Raw genomic sequence first — 24711 nt, 5'->3', positions numbered from 1 at the left:
AACATAGGACTTGGACGGCATAAAATATGGTGGCTCCAGAAAGACACAGGGAGCTTCTGGGGTCCAGGCTCAGGTGGGGGCAGAGGGAGGGGCAATCTGGATGTCCCCTTCCCCACCAGACCCTCCCGCTCTGTCCTGGGTCCCGCCTGAAGGCAGCCACCTGTGTTTTGCAAAACCCCACAGGACTTCAGGCCACTGAGATATCGGGGACTCGTATTCAAAAGAAAAAGGCTCCGTTTCTCTGCACAGGCCTCCAGCCCCTAGGGCCAGAAGGAAAGAAAGTTCTCACCACATCCTTCCTCAGTCTTGCGGCTGGCTGGCCACTGACACCTTCCCAGCAGCTGCTCCCTTCAAGGCGTCCCTCGGGAGGAGACTTTGTTCCTGGGCCAGGGTGGGAGTATGCCCCCGTCGATAAAGGGACTTCTCTCCCTTACTTTGGTTCCTCCTTAACGATAAGGTGAAATGGCCCACCTTCTGCAGGCCACCCACTTGGTATGGTGGACACACGTCAGGTCAGTGGCAGGGGAGTTCAGGAGGGATACGAAAGTCATAGAACAGGCAATAAGCCCGGGCCAGGTGCTTCCTGTTGTGTTGACCACCAGGCCTTTCCAGCAGCCCTCACAGATAAGGAAGGGAGCCGGCCTTTGGGGAGCACTGCTTTCCCACGTGGGGAGCGGGTGGCACTGCAATCTCCCTTTTATGGGTGAGGAAACTGAGGCCCCGGGAGGCTGAGATTCACTGAAGTCCCTGGGTGGGACTTGACACCTTCCCAGCAGCTTGACTTGAGTGGAGCTCTGTCTACTGGCCCAGGGGTTTCCAAAGAGCACTCAGCAAAGCCCTGGGGTCCTGCTGAGATGTATTAGGGGTGCCCCAGGCGTAAGGCAGGGCCCAGGATCACCCCAACCAGGACCAGGCTCTGAGGTTAAAATGACAGCTGGAATCATTTTGAACCATCATAGGAAACACCTGTTCAGGCAAGACTCATCAATGGAGATTAGATCTAAGGGGAAATTTTGATGTGGTGCAACATCAAAATTTGCGCATGGTCTTTAATAAAAAGTCTCCCAGATTGCTTTAGTTACATGAGAAAAATATGTAACCATACAACAGAAAAATCAGACACTTTGACTGCGTGATCCAAATAAGCATCACCAGTAAAAGTCGGATGGAGGCTATGTTTCCAGGTGTGATTCCCTGAGAAGGACCTAGTATTGCCTATGCAGTTCTCTGGCTGAGACTCTATAACCTTGATCTAATTATGAAGTAACCACAGACCAACCCCAAATGAACAATATTCTATTAAAAAGCTGGGGAGGACTGTAGTCTTCAAAAATACCCACATCATGAAAGATAAAGGCTGTGGAAACATTTCAGATTAAAGGAGACTCGAAGAGACATGTATGTAATATTCAACCCTACACTGGAGGCAACATGTGATTAAACGATATTATTGGGTCTAACGACAAAATCAGAATATGAACAGTAAGTATTCTATCGGTGTTAAATTTACTGAAGTTGATAACTGCACTACGATTAATGAGAGAATATGCTTATTTTTAGGATATACACACTGAAGTATTTAGGGGAAAGGGGCCATGATAACTAACCCTCCAAAGACTCAGAGAAAAAATTGTGTGTATATTACAGAGAGAAGGCACTTGAAAGACAAGCCAACAGGTCAATCTGAGTAGAGTATATGCGTGTTCTCTGTACTATACTTACTCTCGTAACTTTTCTCTGTGTTTGAAATTATTTCCAAATGAAGTTTTTAAAAACTGAAAAGCATTGTTCCCTGACACTTGGCCTCCGGGCTGTAGAAACGTGTTGGGGGCAGGGGATGAGACTGGAGCACCTGGCCGAGTTTAGCGAAGGTGAGCACTGAGGGAGGGCGAGGCCCCCAGCCTGGACTATGGGAAGTGGGCCCTCGAAGAGAGCTTGGAGGAAAGGTGATGCCCCGGTCAACCACCACCTACCCTCTGCTTCCATGAGGCCCTGGAGCTGGTCCCCACACCAACAAACAGGCTTGTGGCAGCGAAGTTCCATGAAAAGGGATTTATTGCCAAACTTCAAGAAAGGCGCTTCATAAGCAGAAGGCATGGAATGCCACCCTCCTCAAGGAGGCAGGCCAGGCAGCCCCTGTGAATTCCCGATCCTCTCCCCTCCCCTGGAAGCTGGCTTCCCCCTCGGGTCCAGGCTGCCAAGGCACAGGAAGCCCACAGAAACCAATGGCATTAGGCCACTAAGGTGACCCCAGAGCTACTTGCTCAGCCTGGTCCCTTATCAGAGGAGGAAACTGAGGCTCTAGTCCCAGGAAGGAGGTGACTTGGCTAATGCTCCAGCCAGCCCAGGCTGCTGGTGGAGCAAGGCTGTTCCCCAAAGGAAGACTGCAGGGGGCCACGTGACTGTGGGCCCCTGGTGACATTCTTGCTCTCACACTGGAGACAGATGGAGAGACATCAGACTGGGGCATGGGAGCCTAGTCTGTTCAAGGAGTGTGGCTTAGGGAGGCCAAGGCGGGCTCACGAGCCGTGACCTTGCTGCTTGCCCCCACCCCTGCCCAGTACAGGCTGCAGGGTGGACACGTGCCCCTCCTGATCCCTGGCCACTGTCCTCAAGAACCAAGGAGAAGAAGGCAGTGAGCTGTGCCGGCGGGCCTCAGAGGGCATGACTGGTGGCTGGGGGTGAGGCAGTGGGCAGGAAGGCCAGGCACGCAGCTGTGACCCTCCTTCTCTTTCAGTAAACAAAAGTGCACTTGCAGAAACCCCTGAGCAGGCCTGTCAGAAGCTGCGCCTACTCCCACAGGCCCCAGGGAGAGTGGCTGTGGCCCTCAGGGCCTCTGCACCTATAGACTGCCCTCAGTCCGGCCACTGCAGCAGGATGGAGACTGGATGTGCTCCTGGAGCCCGAGACGACGGCGGGGAGGGGCTCGGGAGAGGCCCAGGGTGCAGGCACGGACCACGAAAGGGACAGGAGCTAATGCTCCTTCCACAAGAAGTTCAGGAGGAGCAGTCCCTCTAGCCTGAGCCAGAGGGGTGAGGGGAAAGGTGAGAGGGAAGTGGGTTCAGGTCCCAACACACTCCCAACGGCATTTGAAGAAATAACTGGGATACCGGACCTGTTTGGGTTCAGAAGCAACCACAGAGACCCAGATATAAATCCCATCTGGGAGGCACAGAAGTTGGGGCAGCTTCTCTTCTGAAGGTTGATTTATAATGAATTACATACAGGATGTTCTGATGTCGACATCGGGTTCACCTGTACAGGAATGTGCAAGGCTGGACACAAGCGGGTCCAGGGGCAGGGACTAGACTACGAGACCCTTTGAGTTCCTCCTCCACCCTGGAGTCCCCCAATCACGGCTCACCAGAGGGGAAGGCCTGCAGAATAGGAAACAGGCCCAGGGAGGGGGCCCACAGCTAGTGGCTTTCTCACACAGATGCCTCCCACCTGCTTTCAGAGGCCCTAGCTGGGTTCCAGGTCTCACTCAGCTGAAGGACAAACCTCTAGTCTAGACCCAAGGCCCCTGCAGCTACTAGGAATAGGGGGGGTGGGGAGGGTTGCTTATGGCTTGAAGCTGCCTCTGCCTGGGAACATCTGGACATGGAGGCGGCAGGGGGGCTCAGCTGTGCTCTATTCAGAAGTCAGGAATGTAAACTATTGAGGGCGCGAAGCAGAGATGACACCGCCCTCAAAAACCCGAGCGCTGTGCCAGGGCCCTGGGGCTGTTCGGAACAACCACGCCAGCACAGAGGTACCGCATGCGTGCTCCCGGCCCAAGCCCAGAGCTGGAGGCCCGGCCAGAGAGCAGCCCTGGGTGGCACTTGGCACCTCTGGCCAGGGCAGGGCGAGAAGGATCCCAGGAGTCTCTGCAGGTCCTGGCCAAACCCTGACATGCCTGATGGCCCTTCTACAGCCTGGAAAGAAGCACATTTCTCGGCAGGGCTGGGCTCCAGTGGACTGAGGCGGCCGGGAGGGACCATGCTCTGGGCTGGCAGGCCCTAGGGTGCGCTTCTCCTGTAGAGGGTCACCAGCTCCTTCCGCTTCTCCCGGAGCCCAGGTGCTTCCTGGCTCAGCTCTCCCAGATCTCTGATCTCCTGCAGGACCTGGGTGGCCTGCCTCAGCTGCTCCACAGCCTGGCTGAGCAGCGCCTCGGCATTCCCAGCAGCCGGCTCACTGCCCAGCACCTTGTTCAACAGTTTCTCCGTCTGTTCCGAGGCCACTTTCACCTCCAGCTGGGCCCGATACAGCTGTTCCCCAGGCTTCCGTGGACGTCGGGGGCCTTCCCCAAGCAGGTCCCCCAGGGAGGAGCAGCGGGGATGGAACTGAGGCTGCGGGTCCCAGTGGGGCAGTGCTGTGGACGTCGTTGCATCCTTTGGGCAAGTTCCTGGGGTGCCTGCATCCCGGGATGGCTTGATGGGCTCAGGGCTGTCATCCACACCATTCACCGAGACCTGTGCTGGGCCTTGGGCAGAGGTCTCAGAGGCCCCAAGACTCTGGGCTGGCCCAGAAGCCTGCACGCCGCTCATGGAGGCTCTCAGTTTCTCCGATAAGATCTTGGCTGGGGGTGTCGGGGGTGGAGCGGGCTTCCCACCCTCCCTAGGCACGGCCTTGGAAGTCCCAGAATCGGGCACCTGGGGCGGTTCTGTACTCTCAGGGTCAGGGGGCTCCTCAGGGCTGGGGCTCTCCCAGCTCACCTTCAGTTTGTCAGGCAGGACCCTGCTGGGGGGCTGCTCAGAGCCCCTGTCCTCCCCCACTGGAGTCTCTGAGTCTTCTCGGCTTTCAGGGTGGGCCTCAGAGCTTGCTGGGGTGGGGGTTGAGGCTCTCTCCCCTACAGGGGTCTCCACTCCGTCACCAAGACTGGTCGTCTCAGGTGCTGCAGAAGGCTTGGTAGGAGGCATGGGCGGCCGGGGTGTCTCCCGGGGCTGGGCTGCCCTGACGTCATTGCTGGGGGCAAACACTGGCAGCCCGCTGTCAGGAACATCAAGGTCCAGGCGCGAAAGCCCATCGGATGCTGCACTGGCTACCTGGGTGGAGGGGCAGGATATGGGCATCAACTTGGATGACCAGCCACTGGGTCAGGTGTGCCCACCTACAAGGTATTTAAGCCCTCCCATCTAGGCTGCCCAGGCCCCTGGCCCCCTACTCTCCATGCCCTCTGCTCTGGTTTCCAAAGCCACCTGATTAGAAGCTAAAGTGATTCTCTGATGAATCCTCTCCTGTCTCTCACTTCCATAGAATTCCTGGTTTTGAAATCACAGTCCAGGAAGCCAGAGCTAGGGTGTGCTCTCAGCGCCCCAGCCTGGCTTCTTCCAGCCTGTGTGATAGGCCGCTCTTTTGAATGGCAATTGTGCTGGCCTGGGTGTCAGGGGACATGGTTCCAGACTGGCTGTGGGCCTTGGGAGGGTCCCTTCTCTGCAACCACCCACCCAGGGTCCCCACAGTCAGCAGGCGACAGGACCAGAACCCACATATGGGTCTCCTGCGTCATCCTGAGCTTGCTCGCCCTGCAGACCTCTGTCCGGTCGGCCAGCCCTCCGGGCCAGAGCTCTCCAGCCTTCGCCTGCCCAGCTGCTCAGCAGCTGGTGCCCACTCTCCTCGTGCTGTCGTCACATGTGGCCCCAGACACGGGCAGCCCCAGACCACAGCTGAGTGCCAGAGGAGAACAGCTGCACCCAGCAGGCAGCTGGCCCCATCTGGCCCCAGGGGCCCACAGGGACACCCAGCAGCCCCACGGTCATGGGGAAAACTCCCAGGGAGCCTCAGAGGGCCTGGAGCGGGGCTGGGCAGGAGGCCCTTCCCAAGGTCCCTCAAGGTCCCTCACTCCCTTTTACACACACAGGGTGACCTGGCCTACACATGCGCTCAGTCACTGGACACGAGTGCCTCCCTGAATTCTTCTCAGAGGGTTCCCCTCTCCAAGGCTGGCCTGCCCCACACCTCCTAGGCCTCCTCCCTCAGACATGACTTTCCTCTCTGGGTACTTCAGTCACTCCCTCTGCAGGCTTTTTTCCCTCCGCTGACAGACATGAACAGGCTATCTCATCTCACCAGCAAACCCTCCAATGACCTTGGCCCCTTTCTGTCTCCCTCCTTCCCCGCCATGGTCTATCTCCTTCTCTCCAGCATCCCCAGCCCTGCACCCCATGACAGCCCTAAGCTGAGAAAATGTGCTGTAAACGTCACCATCTGCCTTTTCCTCAGTCCTGCCTCGTGACTTGTGGCTGCCAATCTGGCTGATGACCCCCAGTCCTGTGCCCTTCTCTCCGGATGCGCCACTCTCTGGCTTCCTCTTCCTTTGCTCCCTACTGCCCCCCATTCCCCAAAGGCAGCATCTGCTGAGGTTCTTTCCTGGCCTCCAAGGTCTCTCCCCCAACTATCGACACCCATCAGTAACACTGGTCTGACGAAGGGCTCCTCCCTTCCCCCTCCCCCTTGCCCATAACTTCTCCCACATTCCCTGTGTCCAGGGCCTCCCTTCGCCGGGTCTCCAGGCTTGGGGGCACTCCTGACAACCCTCCCTCTTGGTCCAGTCCGCCTCCCCGAGTCCTGAATTCAATCACAAGCCCAGGTGGCTCTTGCTTCCCAGTGTCTCTTGCACCGGCCCCTCCCTTTTCACCCCCTCCTGGGGCCTAGAGGCCCCACCCCTGCCTCTATTTCCTGGCCCCCTGCCTTTCCCTCCATCAACCTGACCCATCCTACCCAGGGCCTCCACCTGACCTCTGCAACGCACCCTCCCATCCCTCCTGCCCCCGACTCCTGCTTTCAAGGCCTCCACAATTTCCTCCCCCCTACCCCACCTTCCCAGACACATCTCCCAGCCAAAGGGACCAGGCACACCTCAAACTCCCCTGCCCTGGGCCTCAAGCTCGCACCATTCCCTCCACCCAGGACCTCCCTCACTCCAAGTCTGCCCACTGAAACTGTTCCCATGCTTCAAGGGTCAGCTCAGGTGTCTGTGGGTCCTCCGTGGTCCCTCCTGCTCAGCCTGCCTGAGCCGCCCTCTGTACCAAAATTAGACAGCGCTGCTTGGAGCAGTCCGTGGACAGGTCTCCTCTCCGGCTGGAAGCTGAGCTCTGAGAGGCGGGGACTAGCCTCAGGCTCTCAGTTTCCCTCCAGCACCAGCTTGGGTTAAGGCCCATGGACTCAACACGGGAAGCAGGCGCACCCACTCCCTGAGGACATACAGCACTCGCGCCTCCACACCGACACCCCACACGCCACTCAGGCAGCCCGATACCAAGAGTGCTCAGGAAAAAGGTGGCCCAAGCCCGCGGCCACCTAAGGAGCTGTGGTCCCAGGCTCATCTGACTCCCAACCTTCCCAAGCTGGGGCCAAGGCCTTACCTCCTTCAGGTGGACTCTTGTAGGGGGCCGGCGCCGCTGACCCCCACGTACGCGGTCCCGTGTCACATGCTCCAGGGCACAGCTCTTGTCCACCTTTACCTGGGAAGGACAGGGAACCACGTCAGTCCCCAGCAGGCCTTGAGGAGAGGAGGAAACGCCCAGGCGTTAACCTGAGACTCAGAGGCAGGGTCTGCACCTGCATCCTTGCTTGACAGGGTCAAGGGCCCCAGCTGTCCCTCTCTTTGAGGCACCTCCCTGCTTTCCCCCCCGACTCTCCACAGCCTGTGTCATCTCTCTGCAGTCTGAGGCTCTCCCTTCTCTGCAGCTGCTTGCACAGCCTCAGTCTTCCTGCCCAAATGTGGGCTATCAGCCCTCACCCCTCAGTCCACTGCAATACGTAAGCAGCCCCGAGGCTGCTCTTGCGCTTAGCTTGGGGGGGAGCGGGGAGAAGACAGCCCACGATCCCCTAGTACCTGGCTTCCAGAAAAGACCTTCCCTGGCCCCAGTCACTCTCCCAGGACCCCTGGGGATAGCTCAAGAAAGAGCAGGGCCTCCACCCCCAGGGGTCAGGGAGTCTGGGGGGCAGCATCTCCTCTCTAAGGATAAGGAATGGGGGTGGGGAGTAGCCGGGAAGCCATAGGAAGAGTCACGTGGGAAATCCAGACTCTGAATCCCGGAGCAGCCTGTCCCTGCGGTGGGGGGGGTGGGCTAAGACTCTTCTGCCCACAGGTGAGGCTCAGGCCCACCTGAGGGTCTTTGCAGTGGAGGAGCTGGTCCTGCTCCACCAAGGCTGTGGGCCGAGACCCAGCCCATGCTCCTGTGGCCTCCAACACTCTCTCCTCTGAAATGGGGACACTTTCCCAAGCAAGTGAAGGGCTGAGCATGGCACAGTCACGTAAGACGTGATCCAGGAGCCATGGCTGCGAGGCAGGGAACCTGGGTGTTAAGAGGGAACCTGCGTGGGAAAATTCGCTCCCCTTGGGTCTCAGTCTTCTGCAATCCAAGGGGTCACTCTAGGTGGCCCCCCAAGCCCATTTTTGCCCAAACAGCTATGACTCCATGATATCAAAGATAAACCCTCCCTAGGAGATCTGGCCCCCTGGGACACCCTGCCTGCCGAAAGCCTGATCGTGGCCCTGCTGCCATCACCACTACAGCACAGGGGGCTGGGTGGCCACTGCAAGCAGATAAGGAGGCCCAGGGTTAGAGCCAGCCAAGCTTGGACTTCACCGCCCAACTGAAGAGTGAGCTGTCAGCCTCTCAGCTCACCCACAGACCTCTCTGCTGTTTCCTGCTGTTTCCGGCTGGGGCTGGGTTGGAAAGGATGCATGGCTGCACCCAGTTGAGTTTTACCCCACCACTTACCCACGTTTTAATTTAAAACAAGTTACTTAACTTCCTTACCCCTCAGTGTCCTCATCTGTAACATGGGAACACAACCACCTACTTTGAGGGGTGTTGTGAGGATTAAACGAGGTAACAACCACAGATGCCCCAGTGTTTGTAGCAGTGACATAATCAAGGGGCTGTCAGGGTGGGGTGGGGCAGGGTCCACTCTGAGATCACACACGGTGGGAAAGGAGACCCAGAGCCGTCCACAGGACCTCATCGCACCTCGTCGAAAGCCTTGTTCTTGCCTCGGTTGATCCCTTCATTGAGGGCTTTGATCCAGGATTCCTTCTCCTCCCCATTGGATGCCTGGAACTTGATGTCGCTGACCTGCAAGGGGCATGCGTGGGGTGGATAGTAGATGTTTAAAAGGGTTCCCATTTGGGGTCTTGAGGAAGCTTCCCACCCAAGATTGAAGTCTGCCCCCGCACAGCTGGTCAGGAGCAAACCACAATGACCCCCACGTCAGGTCTGACACTGGGGCTTCAGAGCAAGGGAGGGGACAGATCCAGCAGAGAAGGGGCCCTCTCCATGTATACCGCTGCCAGAGATTTGGATTCAAATCAGCCTTGCCCAGATCTGGTCTCACTCCATGTGTCTCCCCCAGACCAGCTGCCTGACCTCTGAGTTTTCTCTGTAGAGTAGGAGTAGTCCCAGTCTACTTCCATCAGACTGAGTACAAGGACAGAGGTGACAGGCATGAGGGGTGTCCATTGGTGAAGGCCCACTGGAACCAGGGCTGCCTGCAGCTGCCCAGTGGGCCCCACAACCAGTCCTGGACAAGTGAAAAAGTCCCAGGGTCTCCTTTCTGGCCTTGAATCACAGGCTGCAAGAGAGAAAGGGCATTAGGGGGTCAATTCCAGCCCCCTCATCATATAGATAAGAAAAAAGAGGCTCATCAGATGGGATGGGACTTGGCCAAGGTGGCCTAAAGTAACCCCATGACTTGACCTCACACCCAACCTCATCCCATGCCACCCCACGGGTTCCTTCCCACCTCAGGCAGGAGCTCCGAACTCCTACATTAGCATCAGAAGGCAGCTCAGAGAGGCCCCTTCCTGCCAGGCCCCATGGTCAGACAGGAAACAGTGGAAGGAGTGAGGCCACACAAACCCAGGAGCCACCCCTATGGTGGACACAGCAGTAGGGCCTCTGAGCTGGACAGACCAGCACTCACAGCTGGCTGACTCGGAGCCTCAGGGAGCTATGAAGATCAGTGATGCAGCAAAGTGTTAAACGTGGAAGTGGGCACAGAGCGGGTGCTCAGTAATAGGAATTATCACCATTAATCTCCTTCTGGACAAAACAGTCCTAGTTTCCTCATCTGGAAAAAGGGATGACACCGCCTACCACAAAGCAATACTGAGGGAATTAAACATGACTAAAGCCACAGCCTGGCACATAGTAGGTACTCAGAAATGGTTACTGAATGAATAGCTAACCAATGAATGAACTGGCCCAAGGTTCCTGTTTTGGGGCCGCTGCGCACTCTGACACTAGGAAGCCCTAGTTCTTTGTCAGGCGGGTCGCCAGCTGCCCATCCCTGCCCGGGTGTTAAGATAGCGCTTTCCCTCCTGCTGCTCTCCCAGTTATGTAACATGCAGCCCGCCTGGCCCCCTCAGCATCCTTGTTATATAACTTCCTCCTGGCTGCCTCTGCCTTCTCCTCACACAGGGCCCTGGTTCCACCCACCTCCCCATGCCAGGCACAGCCCAATGCTCATTTGCATGACCAGGGTAAATTTGATCCTGGCAGCAGAGAGGCAGCTAAGTCGAAAACCCCAGGGCACCTTGGCAACTGCCTCAGCCCAGCCATCAGGGCCGGTAGGGGCTCAGGAAGGGACAGCGCTGCATCTGGGCTCTGAAAGGGCCCACCCAGCCCTGAATGAGGGCTTGCGAGTAAGGTGACCCAGGGCAGCCCATGAGCCCAGCTACGCTTCTCCTGCTCACAGGCCCTGAGTTGGTGGGGTCCCTGCCTGGTGCAGGACTTAGCATCCCAGAGAGCTTGAGAGGCATACACTTGAACTCAGCAACAGATGCAGCAAGAGAAAGAACACTGGCCTGAGAGTCAAGTTCACAGCGTTCTAGTCGCACCAACCTGCAATGAGACCTGCACAGGTCTCTTTACTACTCAGGGCCTCAGTGGGACAAAAACACAACCACTGGACTCAACCCAAGCTGTGACCCTTTCCCATTGACAGCCCACCTAGGCAGGCTGGGGGGAGGGTGTTGGCCCAGGGCCTCCCCTAGGAGAGGGAATACGAAGTTAAATGGGACCCAGCGTCACCCTAAGGAACCCTGAAATCCTGCTGAATGAGCCAGGCATCCCACAAGGTGGTCCGAATGGGGACAAACAGGAGACCAAGAAGTTGCTCCTCTTGCCCCACCCCTGTGTCCTGAAGGCTGCACACGTCCCTCCTCAAGCCCTTCCTAGCACAGGCCCCACTAGGAGAAGCTAACGGGACTGGACACAGAGAAGGCCCACATGGCTGGAAAAGGGGGGAGGACAAAATGGCAGAGAGGAAAGAAGCGGGAGGGGGAGAGAGGAGACAGGAAAGAGGAAAGGGCCAAGCTGGCTGAAACCAGCGGGGCAGCAAGGCCCAGCAGAGGCCACCCTGCTTCCTGGCAGCGTCTGCCTGTGACCTCATGGCAGGGGCGTGGGGACAGGGAGGCAGGAGGGAGAGGGGCACACAAGACACTGGAGTCTTTGTTTATTTGATTAGAGGGAAAAAAAGGCGGCCTCTGGACCAGACAGCCGGGGTCATGTGACCTCCCGGCCAGCCTGCAGCCTCCCCGAGGAGGGGAACACCCAGGGCGATAGGAAAGGAGAGAGGATGCTGGGGGGGCGGGGCCGTCTACCATCTGGCCTTTGGAGAGCGCCCACTCTCTGTGTGAGCTCCTGGGTGCCGAGGGTCAGGGGCCCTTGAGCCGGAACCAGCGTGGGCTGCGCTCCCGCTGCCCAGCAGCCCCCACCAATCACCCCACGGCCCTATCTCCCCGACCCTCGCCCTGCTCCCAGGGTCACCCAGAGCTGACCTGAACTCTTGGCACGATTCAGGGATGAAAGGGAGGGTGCTGGCCGAAGCAGCTGACAATGCAGCTGCACAAACAGGCCTCTCGGAAGGTGACGCCCCCACCCCCACCCCGAGTGGGGTCCGACCCACCTGGCCCACCACCAGATGATTCTCAGAGCCGCGAAAGGAGGTGGCCCACAGAACCGTGCTGGCAGAGGACAGAGAAGCAAGGTCCCCTCCACCTCACAACCACATATGCTCACTAAGGGACACACAAAGACCCAGGCAGCCCCTGGGCCAGGCGAACACTCAGCGGCACATAAAGAGGTACACACACGCGTATCAGGCACACAGGCAGACCTTCACATATAGCGCACTCTACACCTTTCCCAGATACACACACACACATACAGCGCCACTGAGAGAGGAAGTGGATCTCCAGGACAGGGTCGGGGTTCCAGGGCTGAAAGACCAAAATGTGGCTCTCCCCTTCCTCACAGAGCCCTAAGCATCAGAGGTCAATGAAACCTGCCCCTACCCTGGGCACACCCCCCCCCACCCCCGCCCAGGGTCAGAGCTCCACGGTGGCTCCCTTGCCCCCAACCACCGCCAAGTGGGACAGAGGGTTAGTGAGTAAAGCATCATGGTCTCCTCCAGGGCCCAGAGCTCTGGGGACCACAGAGGACTGGGTTTCTGGCCCTTAAACCTATGAAAGAAACAGAATGGCTTCGGGCAAGCCCAGACGAGGCCCACTCTCCAACCCCCAGCCTCTGTGACTCAGCCCCGCTCTGCGAGGCTCCACATGACATGCAGAGGTTGGGGCAAGGCACGGCCCAGCTGCAGACTGGCGTGACCTGGCGAGAGGTGCTGTAAATGCCAGCCTCCAATCTGATCTCCCTCCTGACATCTGTGAAACTCTACCACATGTTAACACCCACCCGGACCCCCTGCCAGAGGTGCGGGGTGCAAACAGCGAACTTCATCCACACACACAGCATGTCCCAGGGCGAAAACCTCTCAGGCAAGAGACTTCCTCCAGCTTCAGCCAAGAAAGAACAGTGCAAAGGGAGGAAAGCTGGGGGGCTGCAGGTCCAAGCACTGAGCCTAGGATGAAAGGTAGGAGAGGTGGCCCACCCAGGAAGGCCTGGGATGAGGGGAGGGTGTGGCCGCCTGACTACGTCAGGGTGTCAGAGGCCTGGCGAGGTGAAGGCCTCATCCCCAGCTTTCTTGCCTCAGTCCTGGGCCTCCTGGGTCCGGGAGATGGCCAAGGGCCCCACCTCCCAAAGACTACTCTCCAACTACAGCCTGGGAAGGAGGCCCCAGGGCCTAGAAGGGGAGAGGGGAGCAGAGCTCTCAGCAGAGCTCTAAATACGCCTCCTATCAACCAGGGGCTGGGGCGACTTCAAGTTAAAAGCAAGCCAAAGGTCCAACCTGTGGCAGCCCCTGGGTCTGGGCCTCAGCCACATTCAACAGAGAACCTGCAGACTTGCATCCAGGGGCCCAGCCTGTCTCAGAGAGCCTTCCAGGGGTGACCTTGCCCAGCAGACCCTGGCCTGGCGTGAGGTCAGTCAGCAGCAGGCCTCGCCCTACCTTGTTCCCTGGGGACCGCAGCAGGATAAAGCGGTGTTTCCGCTTGAGGAGGGCACGAAGGTCCTGGCACTTCTCATAGCTGCCCAGCTCCACTGTCTCCACACACTTCTGCTCATCCTGGGGAGGGAGACACAGGGGACATGGTGAGAGCTAGATGCCCTAGACCCTCAAACACCCAGGCCCCGCCCCAGAACCTGATCCCACTCAGTGAGGGCACTGCTTGGGTCAGAGGGGGCCCTCGGGCTGCCAATCAACCACCAAGATGCAGCATTCAGACCCTGGCAAGGAGACGGTGTTCAGTCCACGCCGGTTGGAGGGATGCCCTCCAGGCTCACCATCCGTAGGAGAAATGGGGCTCACAGCCCGAAGGCGGGCGGCAGGGCTGACTCAAATGCGCCTAAGGTCAAAGGAGGCAACGGGGAAGCTAGAAAGGCTTAGGAAAGTGCGCCAGGGAGTCCACGCAGGCCCAGAAGCCAGGCAGAGACCTGTGAAAGAGGTGGTCTGGAAGGAGGAGCAAGTTGTCACAAACGAGGGGAAAAAAAGGCTTTCCAGGCAGAGCCACAGAGAGAAGCGTGAATAAGGCTGTTTGAGGTTACACAACCCGCCTTCACCACAGTGATCCGGAGTTGACTTCCCCACTTGGCATCTTCCTCTGCTGACCCTTGGCTTGGGGTGAGAGGCCACTCTCCATGGCCTGCACAATGGAGAAGGCAAGGGTTCCTTCTAGAGTGCCCCCTGAGTCTGCCACCGTGAGGCCTCATCACTAGTAAGGCTGGTGGCCAGGACAGTGGCCAGCCTCTTCTCGGCCACCCCTGGACACTGGCTGGGCTGCCTTTCTGCCTGCCAGCCCTGGCCCTTGAGTGTTTTCTCCTCATGGGCTCTACCCACCAGGTGCCTCTCCAGCCAGCTGTCTGGGACACCCTCCTCCCTCAGTGTTGGTCAGTTGGTTCCACTTCCAGGGGACACCCAGCTGGAACAGCTTCCTGGGTGTGGCACACTCGCCCCCTGGAGACTCGAGGGAAGCAGATGCAGGCCCTGGAGACGGGCACGCAAGTTAAGCCAACTCCTGCTCTTGGACATCATGCAGAGCATCCAACCAGGGACCACCTCAGTGCTCCACAGTTTGGGGTGGAATATCCGGGAGGCAGTGACTCGATTATATGCAGAGGAAATGCCCCAATTTCCCTCCATGATAAGTCGCATACACTAAGAAACCCTGACACTTAGCGAGCACTTCTGCATCCCCGATTCTCCTGAGTCCCTCAAGCACCCTGAAATCCTAGAGCCCCAGTATTTGTCTCATTTTATAGAGGAAGAGAATGAGAGCTGGAGGCGAAGAGATTTACCCTTGGGCACAGACCCAAATGTAAGGAGCAGGGCCAAACGCAAACACCCATCCTCTGACTCCCAAGCCAGAGCCCTTTGTAGCATATCAGACTCCTTCCAGGCAGAGCCAGAAGCTGGACAGTGCCCTAGCTGCAGGCTGCTCTGCACCAGTGGTCCCCCAGGTGTGGTACCTGGGCCAGCAGCCACAGCATCACCTGAGGACTTGTTAGAAATGCAAATTCTCTTGAATAAAAAATATATATATATATCCCACAAGGACTCAGAGGCAAAAAATATACAAATCAATTTTCACTGCAAAGTAAAGGAGCTGTTACAGTGGAGGATTCCTGGACTGAATGTCAATATTATGACATAGTGTGAGTGTGTTTCGTGTTTGGTAATTGCAATCATTGTTGCTTTTGTTGTGGTCATCCATTTACAATGCTTGGTGTCAGTTTATTTATCTCTTATAAAAATAAAATACAGTGTGTGTGTGTGTGTGTGTGTGAAAAAAAAAAAAGTTAATGCAAAGTGTATCTGGGGACCAGCGCTGGTTTGCACATTATTTCCGACAGGTCTTCGTCAAGATGTAGTTTAAGTTTTTGTAATCTTTTTTTACCCCTATGTTACGTTTGTTCTAGTTAAAGTTATTGAAATATAATTTTCTGTCTGTTAAATCTAATAATAAAAAATTGGATAATTGGAAAAAAAAAGAAATGCAAATTCTCAAGGCCCATCCCTACTGAATCATAATCTTGGGGGAATGGGCCTGGCAATCTGAGTTTTAACAAGCCCTTATACAAAAGTTTGCGAACCTCTGCTCTATACCAGAGATTCTCAACCTTGGCGGCACCTGGTAGCTTAAAAAAACCCCAGTGCCCAGGCAACATCCCAGACCAATTACATCAGGATCCCCAGGGGACAGAGCTCAGACATCAGTATTTTTCAAAGCAGATGATTGTACAGCTAAGGTGAGTAACCACTGACCTACTCTCTCTTCAGCCTTTCAGGGAAAGAGGAACAGGTGGCCAGGGTGGCCTGATCTTTCCCATCTAGATTCAAACAGGTGTCTTTTCCCATTTTTGCCTCCACGCACCTCTTTCCAATCCTTAGTCTCCAGTCCCTTCCAGGTTCCTGCACTCAACACAAGGGCTGGTAAAATCCACCTGCTCCAGGAAGCTGCCCTGCTCACCTGCAAGAGCCTAAGCCTCGGTGCTCTCTCCCTCCTCTAAGGGTCCCCATCAGAGGGCACTTCTGCAGGCATCTTACTAGGTGCTAGGGACACCCTGTCATGGGGAAGAATGGTCCTAACTCCCTGCTGAGCCATCTCTCTCTACCCTCTGCTGCATGTGTCTGCTCTCCTTTCTGTTCCCCCTACAGCACCCTACAAGGGGCAGCCCTCAAGAGGAAAAGTTTGCTGAACTGAATGCCTGACTCAGAGTGAGACACCAGAAAGGACGTCCCCCCGACTCCCATCCCAGAGAGAGAGGTTCACCTACTCCATGGGCACAGGTCTCCCCCGACTAGGCAGCTACCGGCCCAAACATACCCTCCTCTGTCTGGAAACAAAAGTCACTCCATCTCCACCACCCAGCTCCCCACGGCTGCCTGACCTGGGTCTCCTCTCAACCTGAAACGCTGAATCATCCGGCCCTTCTGCCTCTCAGAAAAGTCGGATAAACCAGCAGGCACTGGGCGGGGGCAGCATTTTTGGAATGTCAGCCTCACTGACAGCAAAGAAACAGCCAAGAGTCATTCGCACTCGCCTAGTTCCTTACATCAGAAAGAGGAATTGAACTAGTAAGCATTTCTCAACTCCTTCTCCTGTGCCAAGCTCCCCCACCTCCGAGTGCTAAGTTCTTAAAACTGCCCTGAGGTTTTGAATAGTGATTTTTTTTTTTTAAAGCATGATTTAGACTTTTTTGTGTTTAGGGGATATGAAATCCTTCCTGCTTCCCAGACGTGGGCCAGATGTAGAGAGGTGACCCAGGACAAGTCTGGTAGCGCCTGATGGGCTGACAGCTGGGGGGCCTGTCACTGAACTCTTATGGCAGCTGGGACTGGAGGAAGCTGCGACAGCCCCCTTTATTTATAAAAATAGCCCCCTGCTGCCACCACAGCACATCCTAATTTGGGGCCAGCAGCAGTAGAGAACATCTGGGGGGCTGTCTGCACCATTCACCCCCTTGGCCTCCTCCGGCTGCTTCTCTGACACCCCAACTCCATGAGCCTGGGGACTTGGTCAGGAAAGGTGAGATGCTTCTCAAAGGCAGCTCCTTTGAACACCTAGATCTTTCTTGGTCTGCGACAGTTATGAATTTGCCAAGACGGCCTGAGGCATGCTGACAGAGGCTGATGGGGAACAGGCAGGATCCCCCTTCCTCTGCCCCCAGGCCAGCTCTTCCCCGTGTACTCCGTCTGTCAGAGTCATACAGTAATAGCCCAGTTGCAGTGGACAGGCCCTCTGAGAGCCTCAACCCCAGAACATAAACAGCATCTCTAAGTAAAGGCCACCTTTTGGCCTCAGGTCTTCACCCAGAACTTTATTGACACTTATTTAACACACAACTTCTACATCCTGGGTTGTCCAAGTTCCAAACCTGCTGAAATGAAAAGGGGCACAAGTCTGAAGTGGGAAGATATGAGGACTGTGAGAGGCACAAGGACGGCAAAAGCGGCAACTGGCAGCTTGATGTTAGAGGAGAATGCAAAGCTGAAAAGCACCGTCTGGCAGTACGGAACAGCCTGATCCTCAGTGACTCTGAGCCACCAAGGAAAGACTCCATTAGGCCAGTACCTTCTGTTGAAAGGCAGACAATATCCAGCGTACTTTAGAGGACTTCCACCAAGAATAAGTTTTAGAGTTTACTTGCTGACATAGCTGGGTGGAGAGATCCCTGGCTTTGGCTCTAGACCTGACCTTCATTCACTGAGATGCTGAACAGGATTTGAGCACCTTGGGCCTCAGGGTGCTCCTCTGTAGAATGTGACATGATGACCACTCTTTTTTTTTTTAATATTTATTTATTTATTTGGCTGTGCCAGATCTCAGCTGAGGCATGCAGGATCTTCGTTGCCGTGTGCAGGATCTTTAGTTGCGGCATGTGGGCTCTTAGTTGCGGCATGTGAGATCTAGTTCCCTGACCAGGGATTGAACCCGGGCCCCCTGCATTGGGAGCATGGAGTCTTAACCACTGGACCACCAGGGAAGTCCCCATGATGACCACTCTTAAGGGACTATTGTGAGCATCCTCCAAGAGGTATGTAAGACCTCCAAACAAGCATGAGCAATAAGTATTATTTCTACTATCATTACTGAGTGGAGCAAGCTTCAGTGTTCTGGAAACTTCAGAGATGTGGAACCTAGCCCCGGGACAGGGAGCTGCAGTGTAGGTGGACAGCTGAGGAGACACACACATCTCTGTGCACATATGCTTCAAAGAGCCCCTCATCCAGGAGTCCTACGCTCGCACCTAGAGGTATCGTCCTTGTACCACACCGACCCAGAGAAGACCAGGCAATCGCCCAAGGTTGCACAGCGGGTCAAAAGCGAAGCAGGCCTTCCAGTCCGGGTTCTGGAATCCTCTTGTGGCCTGGGCTGCCCTCACTTTGCTCCCTGACCCGGCACCCCCAAACTCAGGACCAGGCAGGTCCTTACCTCGTTCTCGTAGACCAGCAGCTGGGCCTGGCAGAGGAGCAGGTAGCGGTCTTTCCAGAGGCCCAGGAAGCCCCCGCTGCTCTTCTTGATCCAGCCAGCCTTGTCCGCTGTCTGCGCTCCCCGAGGCTTCTGGCCCCCTTCCTTCACGCCCTGTAACACAGCATCCGGACGCGCCGTGAGGGTTGCTGCCGTGAGGCCACATAGGGATGTGTCCCTCTGCTGGATACCTACTGATATCACCCCATTTGAGCTTCCCCACAACGCCTGAGGCAGATATTCTCAATCCAATATCAGAAATAACAGTTAACAACAGCAGCCACAACGATAACAGCTGCAGTCACCTTATACTGAACCACTGTATTATGTTTTACCCAAACTGTCTCATTTAACCCGCGCGACCACCCTCCCAGGTGGTAGCATCATTATCCACATGTCACAGCAGACTGAAGCTCCGAGAGGGGAGGTGACTCGCCAGAGTCACACCGCTGGAAGGACAAAACCAGAATTCAAACTGGGTCTCTCTGACCCCATGTTCTCCCCTCCACCATTCTGCCTCCCGTGCATTCATTCAACCTCGTCAACACACGCTGTACTGAGCACCTACAATGTCACAGATGCTGGAGTAGGCAGGGAAGAATAAAAAGAACACATCTTTGCCCTCATGGGGCTGGCAATGTGGGGAAGGAGGAGCTGAACAAATAAACACCAGACATAAATACATTAACAACCATGAAATGCTATGAAGGAATCAGTGAAGGGGAAGTGAAGAGGAGGGAGTGCGAGAGGACAGCGGGGGACCTGGCTCAGGTCCGTGTGGCTCAGGAAGGCCTCCCAGAGGAAAGGACGTTCATGCAGGATCCGAAGGATGGAAGGAGGCAGGCAGGCAGAGTGGTAATTTTCCTCCCTACCCCTGCCCTTCTAGAGAGCCCACTCTGCGGCCCCTGCATCCTACCCCAAAACAGGAGGTTCCGCTGCCCTCATCCCTGCCCCAGGCCAGGACTTTAGGGTAGCCACCTTGTCTGGCGAGGGCTCCAAGAACACTGCCTTCGACCACAGGCAGGTACAGGAGGTAAACTCAAACCCTTCTCTAGGACATGGCAGCCACCCTGGAGTCTCCAGGCCAGTCACTGACATCTTGTGCCTCTTGATTACCTGCTTAAGTAGCTGGGCGCCAGGTATATGCCTACCAGATGGGGTCGAATTCACATTTGGTCCCCAGAACCCAGCACCGTTCCTTTACACATAATGGGTGCTCAAGAAATATCTGTGAAATGAAAATAAAAATACACCCAATTTGCTAACCACTTTGCTTCAATGACTGGTACCCACAGTGGTGAGTGTGAAGGGGAGAGTGCAGGAGAGGAGGGCTAAGAGCATGTCAGAATCCACAGGATGCTAGAAGGAAATCAGCACTGACTAATTCTGACTGCTTTATAATTTACATAAAGCTTAAAAATGGGGCTCCAGGGCTTCCCTGGTGGCGCAGTGATTGAGAGTCCGCCTGCCGATGCAGGGACACGGGTTTGTGCCCCGGTCCAGGAAGATCCCACATGCTTGTGTACCACCAAAAAAAAAAAAAAAAATGGGGCTCTAGTTAAAAGGAGCATACCTCTCCCCAGGGATACCCTGTGGCCACAGCTGCCTTTGGAAGGACAAGTCCAGACAGAAGTGTGGTAGGCTGTCAGGGGCTGGACAGGGCATGGCTTCCCTGTGCTCCATCATGGCAGGGAATCCCCAGTCTGGTTCTTACTGTGGCCCCCTCCCCCTCTGAACTGCATACTCCAGTGGTCAGGAGTCTGAGCTCTGAAGCCCAAGTCACACAGACCAGAGGCAGGTCACTTGGTCTCTCTAAGCCTCAGTTTCTTCATTTGTGAAATGATGATATTAACAGAAGTTGCAAGGATTATAACTCCGTGAGGGCAGGGTTTTTTGTTTTGATTACTGCTGTATCCCCAATGCCTAGGCAGTGTCTGGCACACAATAGGTGCTCAATAAATGTTTGTTGCTGAATAAAAAGATACGACATACAAAGCAATGCCTAAGATACCCTAAACTTAGTAAATGGCAGCTGTCATTATTGTTACTGTTGTCACTGCCATCCCCTCTGGCTCTCTGGAACCCTTTCCCTGGGCCTGGTTCAGAATTCAGGACAAGGCCTTTCTGGGCTTAGCTGCTGGGCCTCAATGCTCCCAGGAGCTCCAGGAATACGAGATGCCCCCTCAGGGTCTCTCCCTAACTTGTAGATGGCAAGAGAAATGGAGAAGTGGAATGGTCCCAAATGGTCTTCCTGGATGGAGAAATGAGGAAGTGAGAGGCTTGCTGACAGGCCAGTTATGAGCCACCCTGATCAGGGAAAGAGGGGACTTCAGGGCCCTTTGACAAGAAGGGGGAGGCTCTAGCATCCTACCATGCACCCAGTGCCCGCCCACCCCATCACCAGAGACCCTGTGTTCAGCCCCATGGGCTGTGTGACCCACTGGGGCCTCATCCACACAGAGACCCCTCTATGCTGGCCTCCACCAGGGCTGGAGGGGTAGAAGTGGGAAATGGGAAACCCCACCTCAACATCTGACATGTCACACCCCTCCATTAGCAACTACAGCAGATGGCCATCCCCTAGGCCTGCAGACTCTAGGCTTCTCTCAAACAAGACCGCGGAGCATGCTGCCCAGATCTACTTTTGAGCTCCAAGCTCGCCTCCTGTTTGCAGAGGCCCACCCACGACCCCATGGGATCTCACATCCCCCTCCACTTGTGACCTCCCCTACTTGCCTCACCCACAGCCTGAGACATGATAACTTCCTGCCAGCTGGAAGCTCCCGGGGGCCGGGCTGGAACCTGGTACCCTGACCACCATCCTCTCCGCATGGAGCAGAGAAGTGCCTGGTGAATGCCATGACTGAATTAGCTAGGGAAGCCAGTCCAGAGCCTTCAGGGATGGGAGTACCAGGATGGCACTGAGGAGAGAACGCACTTGAGGATGGGGGGAGTGACAGCTGAGGGGCTGGAGGTGGCATGAACCGAAGCCCAGGAGAAGGTCTCCTTGCCAGGAATCAGCCACAGCAAGAGCCACCAGAAGACAGGCCTGGCTGGAGGTCAGAGTCCTGCCATCCTTCACCAGCCCCTCTCCCTGCCCCTCAGACACTCTCCCACCAGGGGGCCGGAGATGCCCCAGTAAGTTTTAATAAGCGGGCCCTCCCCTTGGCAGGGCTCACAGGGGAGGTTTTGTCCTGCTCAGCCCGGTTTCTCGGCCTCCTCTCCTCTTATTGACCAGCTGACCACTGTTCTTCCTGTTTCGCTCTCTCTTCTCCCACCCATCCTCACTCAGGCCCTCCCCCCGCCCACCGCGAGCAGCTCCTGAGGCACCTCTGGGCACCAGCCTGGCTCTGCTTTGCCTGAGATGGGAGGGCCTCTGGGTCATTCATTAAAAATAAAAATAAAAAAAAAGGAAAAAGACACCAGGTCAGTCAGCCCAACACTGTGCACAGAAAGGAGCACGTGGAAAGCCACAACACAGGCCATGACAGGGAGATAGAGACCAGCAGAAGAGAACTTGTTGGCACCTTACATCACAGGGAGCTTAGGATAATGACCTTTGCCCTTTGCCTAAACCCCATGATGCCCTGACCAAACTCTGCTAAGAACCTACCATGTCAGAGCCCTGTGATGGGGCAATCAGAGAGAGGAAGCACAGGCTCTGACCTGAAGAACTTCCAGTCTGATGGGGGCAACACAGACCCTGCACAAGGGAAATCCCCAGTCTGGGGGTTGGGTAGGCATCCCCTGCTTGAGAGGATCCCAGCCCACTGGGAGGGCTCTAGCACTGACCCAGACGGATACCCCGGTCTTGGCTCTCTGGTAGGGGAAGGACTTGGGGTTAGTTTGGGAAGCCCTTGCAGAAGGAAGGGTTTTGGTAAGACTGTGAGGAGGGAAAGAGACACACATCTTGGCCCACAGAAGAAGGAAAGGCACAGAAGGTACCAAAGACCCTATACTCTCAACCCTTTCACTACAGGATGAGAAAGTGCAGGCCAGAAAGGGTCGAAGATTAGCTTAAGGTCACAAAACCAGTGTTGCGACAGGACACTGCCCTGCCACTCTCTAGATGTGTTAGGGCAAAGGAGCAGCCTGGTGCCACTGGAGGTCAAGCCAGGGAAAGGCATGACTGAGAGGAAGAGGGGCAGAACCCCAGGGCAGAGATAGAAAAGCCTGAGTCCAGTTGCAACAATACCTCACACTGATAACTGAAGCTTTCAAAGCTTTTGCACATAAACCATCGCATTTCTGGACTGCCCACCTCCCTCATTTTATAGATGGGGAAACTGAGGCCCTGAGAACACAAATGGTTAGATGCCCCATGCCCAGACCTGCACTTTTGCACCAAATCTCAGGCTGATGGGGACTACCAACCCATTGCATGGAGGAGGTCACTGAGGCTGAGGGGGCTTGGCATCAGGGTTCCTGGGGCATGGGGAGGAAGTTCAAAGCCAGGGGAGGACTAAAAGCAGCCATTTGGGAGTGAGGTGATGAGGCCAGCCTGGGGTCATGGGGCAGAGCAGACGACTAAGATCTAAGAGGTGTTTTAGAGAAAGGAGGATGGGCACTGAGGCCTGGAGAAACAAGAGGAAGTTAAGGGGAAAAGAAATGAGAGGAAAAGAGGGATGTCAAAGGGGGGGCGGGGTAGGGAACAGGGAGCTCCCGGCTGTGTGGGGAGGTGGTGGGCAAGACCGTAGATAGCCCAGATGTGTGGGGAGCTTTCGGCATCTGGGAGTCAGTAAGTGGCAATGTTAGAGACTCAAGACCAGAGGGAGTACAGGGCTGGGCGGACCTCCAGACAAGCCATTGGCCCAGGAGGCCCCAGGAGAACTTCCCTTAATTGGGGGCCAGAGCAGATCAGGAGATGGAGTAATCCTGTCCCAAATCCCCTGGGAGAAGGAGAGGGGCCACAGCCAGACAGCCCAGCCCTCACAGCAGGGGTGGGGAAGCCCCACCCCTGTCAGCAAGAAAACACAGCCAATCATAGTGGCCTTTGCCCCCTATTTCCACCCATTCTGAGAGAAGGGGCTACAATCAGGACCCGGGGAGGAGACCAGGCCCTATATTTTATAGAAGAGGAAATGCAGGCTTAGAGGGGAAGTGACTTATCTACCATCCCACAGCAATGCAGGGCCTAGCCTGGAGAGAACTCTGACGGATACACCAGCTGTCCCTGGGCAGTGGTCCCAGGAAGCAGGGAGACGAGCACTGATGGGGACACAGGCAGCCTGGTCCCCAGCTAGCCAAGGTTGCCCCAAGAGTGAAGTTTCATATTTCCTCCCCACTTATCCAGGCAAAGACACATCCCCTCCCCTCGGTCTGGGAGGGGCAGAAGCTGAGACCCCTTGGGGGACCAGAAGCAAAATCCTCTAGCCACAGCAGGCCCCTCCCTAGTTTATGCATTCCACAGTCACACATTAAGTGCTGGCAGTGTGCCTGGATGAGGGGGCTACTGAGAGAACTGAGTCTGCAACTAAAGGGCAGGGGTCACAGAGTGTCTGACCCCACCCCAGACCAAGAGGGTCCTGAGGGGGAAGAGGGAGGCTCAAGGGGCATTGCTGGTCCAGCTGCCCAGCTCCTCCAGGGAGTCAGCCCTCCAGGGATGTGGGAAAGGCAGGGGCAGGAATCAGCCCCTACAAGGGCCTGACACCCAAGCAGGGGAGAAGGTAGACTCACAGGGACTTAAACAGGGGAGAAAACGCAACTTTTCCAGTCCTGCGGACACCAGACAGGGTCAAAACCTCAAAATTCCTTGAGACAGGGACTCCAGAACCCACAGACCCACCACAAAACACACACACACACACACACACACACACACACACACACACACACACAGTGTGCCCTAGGGATCCGACGTGGACGGCACAGGGAGTCAGTGGTAACCAGGGTTCGAGCCCAGCAACCTAGGACACTTTCAGCAAGTCATCAAACTGACCAGAGCCTCAGTCTCCCCATCAATCCAATGGGAACAATAACAACCCCCATGCCCATAGTTGGTGAGAGAAGACAGAAATAATGAAGGAGGATGGGTCTGCTATCCCTACCCCCGCCCCTGCTCATCTCATTTGCCTAGGCTTTGCCTGGAGACCCGCGGGAGAGGGGCTGGCTGGAACAAGGGCCTGAGCCAGGGACCCCAACCGCCGCGAGGGTCTCGAAGACCCCAGCCCAGGTCCCCCGACTGGCCCGGTCCTCACCTCCTCTTCCATGACGAGTCCGCTGAGGTCCGGCCGCTCGACCGCTCGGCCGCTCACTCCCGGCGCCGCGCGGTCTCCGTTACCTCCATCCACCGCCGGCCGGGCGGCGGCTCAGTGCGTTCTGTCCCGCTGGCTGCCGGGGGCCCAAGAAACTTCGGG

General features: G+C 56.1%; 1 protein-coding gene across 1 annotated transcript; it reads right to left on the bottom strand.

The window, feature by feature from the left end:
- Positions 1-2037: 2037 nt before the first annotated feature.
- On the bottom strand, positions 2038-24711 carry PLEKHO2 (pleckstrin homology domain containing O2). Its single transcript, XM_067750290.1, has 6 exons — positions 24553-24711; positions 18320-18469; positions 13336-13452; positions 8958-9062; positions 7344-7442; positions 2038-5024 (listed from the first exon to the last, which is right to left on the bottom strand). Exons 1-6 carry the CDS (start codon positions 24562-24564, stop codon positions 3999-4001), a joined length of 1509 nt encoding a protein of 502 aa, XP_067606391.1. The 5' UTR covers positions 24565-24711; the 3' UTR covers positions 2038-3998.

Source organism: Pseudorca crassidens, chromosome 1, assembly GCF_039906515.1.
Source record: "Pseudorca crassidens isolate mPseCra1 chromosome 1, mPseCra1.hap1, whole genome shotgun sequence".
Classification (NCBI taxonomy): domain Eukaryota; kingdom Metazoa; phylum Chordata; class Mammalia; order Artiodactyla; family Delphinidae; genus Pseudorca; species Pseudorca crassidens.
Note: the sequence above shows the minus strand (reverse complement) of the source record. Positions and strands in the feature narration are given on the sequence as shown.

Bases quoted from the DNA above. Each gene is read 5' to 3' on its own strand.
- PLEKHO2 (XM_067750290.1), bottom strand. The intron at 9,063-13,335 runs GTAGGGCGAGGC...TGCCCCTTGCAG, and splicing joins TGCGGTCCCCAGGGAACAAG to GTCAGCGACATCAAGTTCCA. The intron at 7,443-8,957 runs GTGCGATGAGGT...TGTCCTTCCCAG, and splicing joins AGAACAAGGCTTTCGACGAG to GTAAAGGTGGACAAGAGCTG.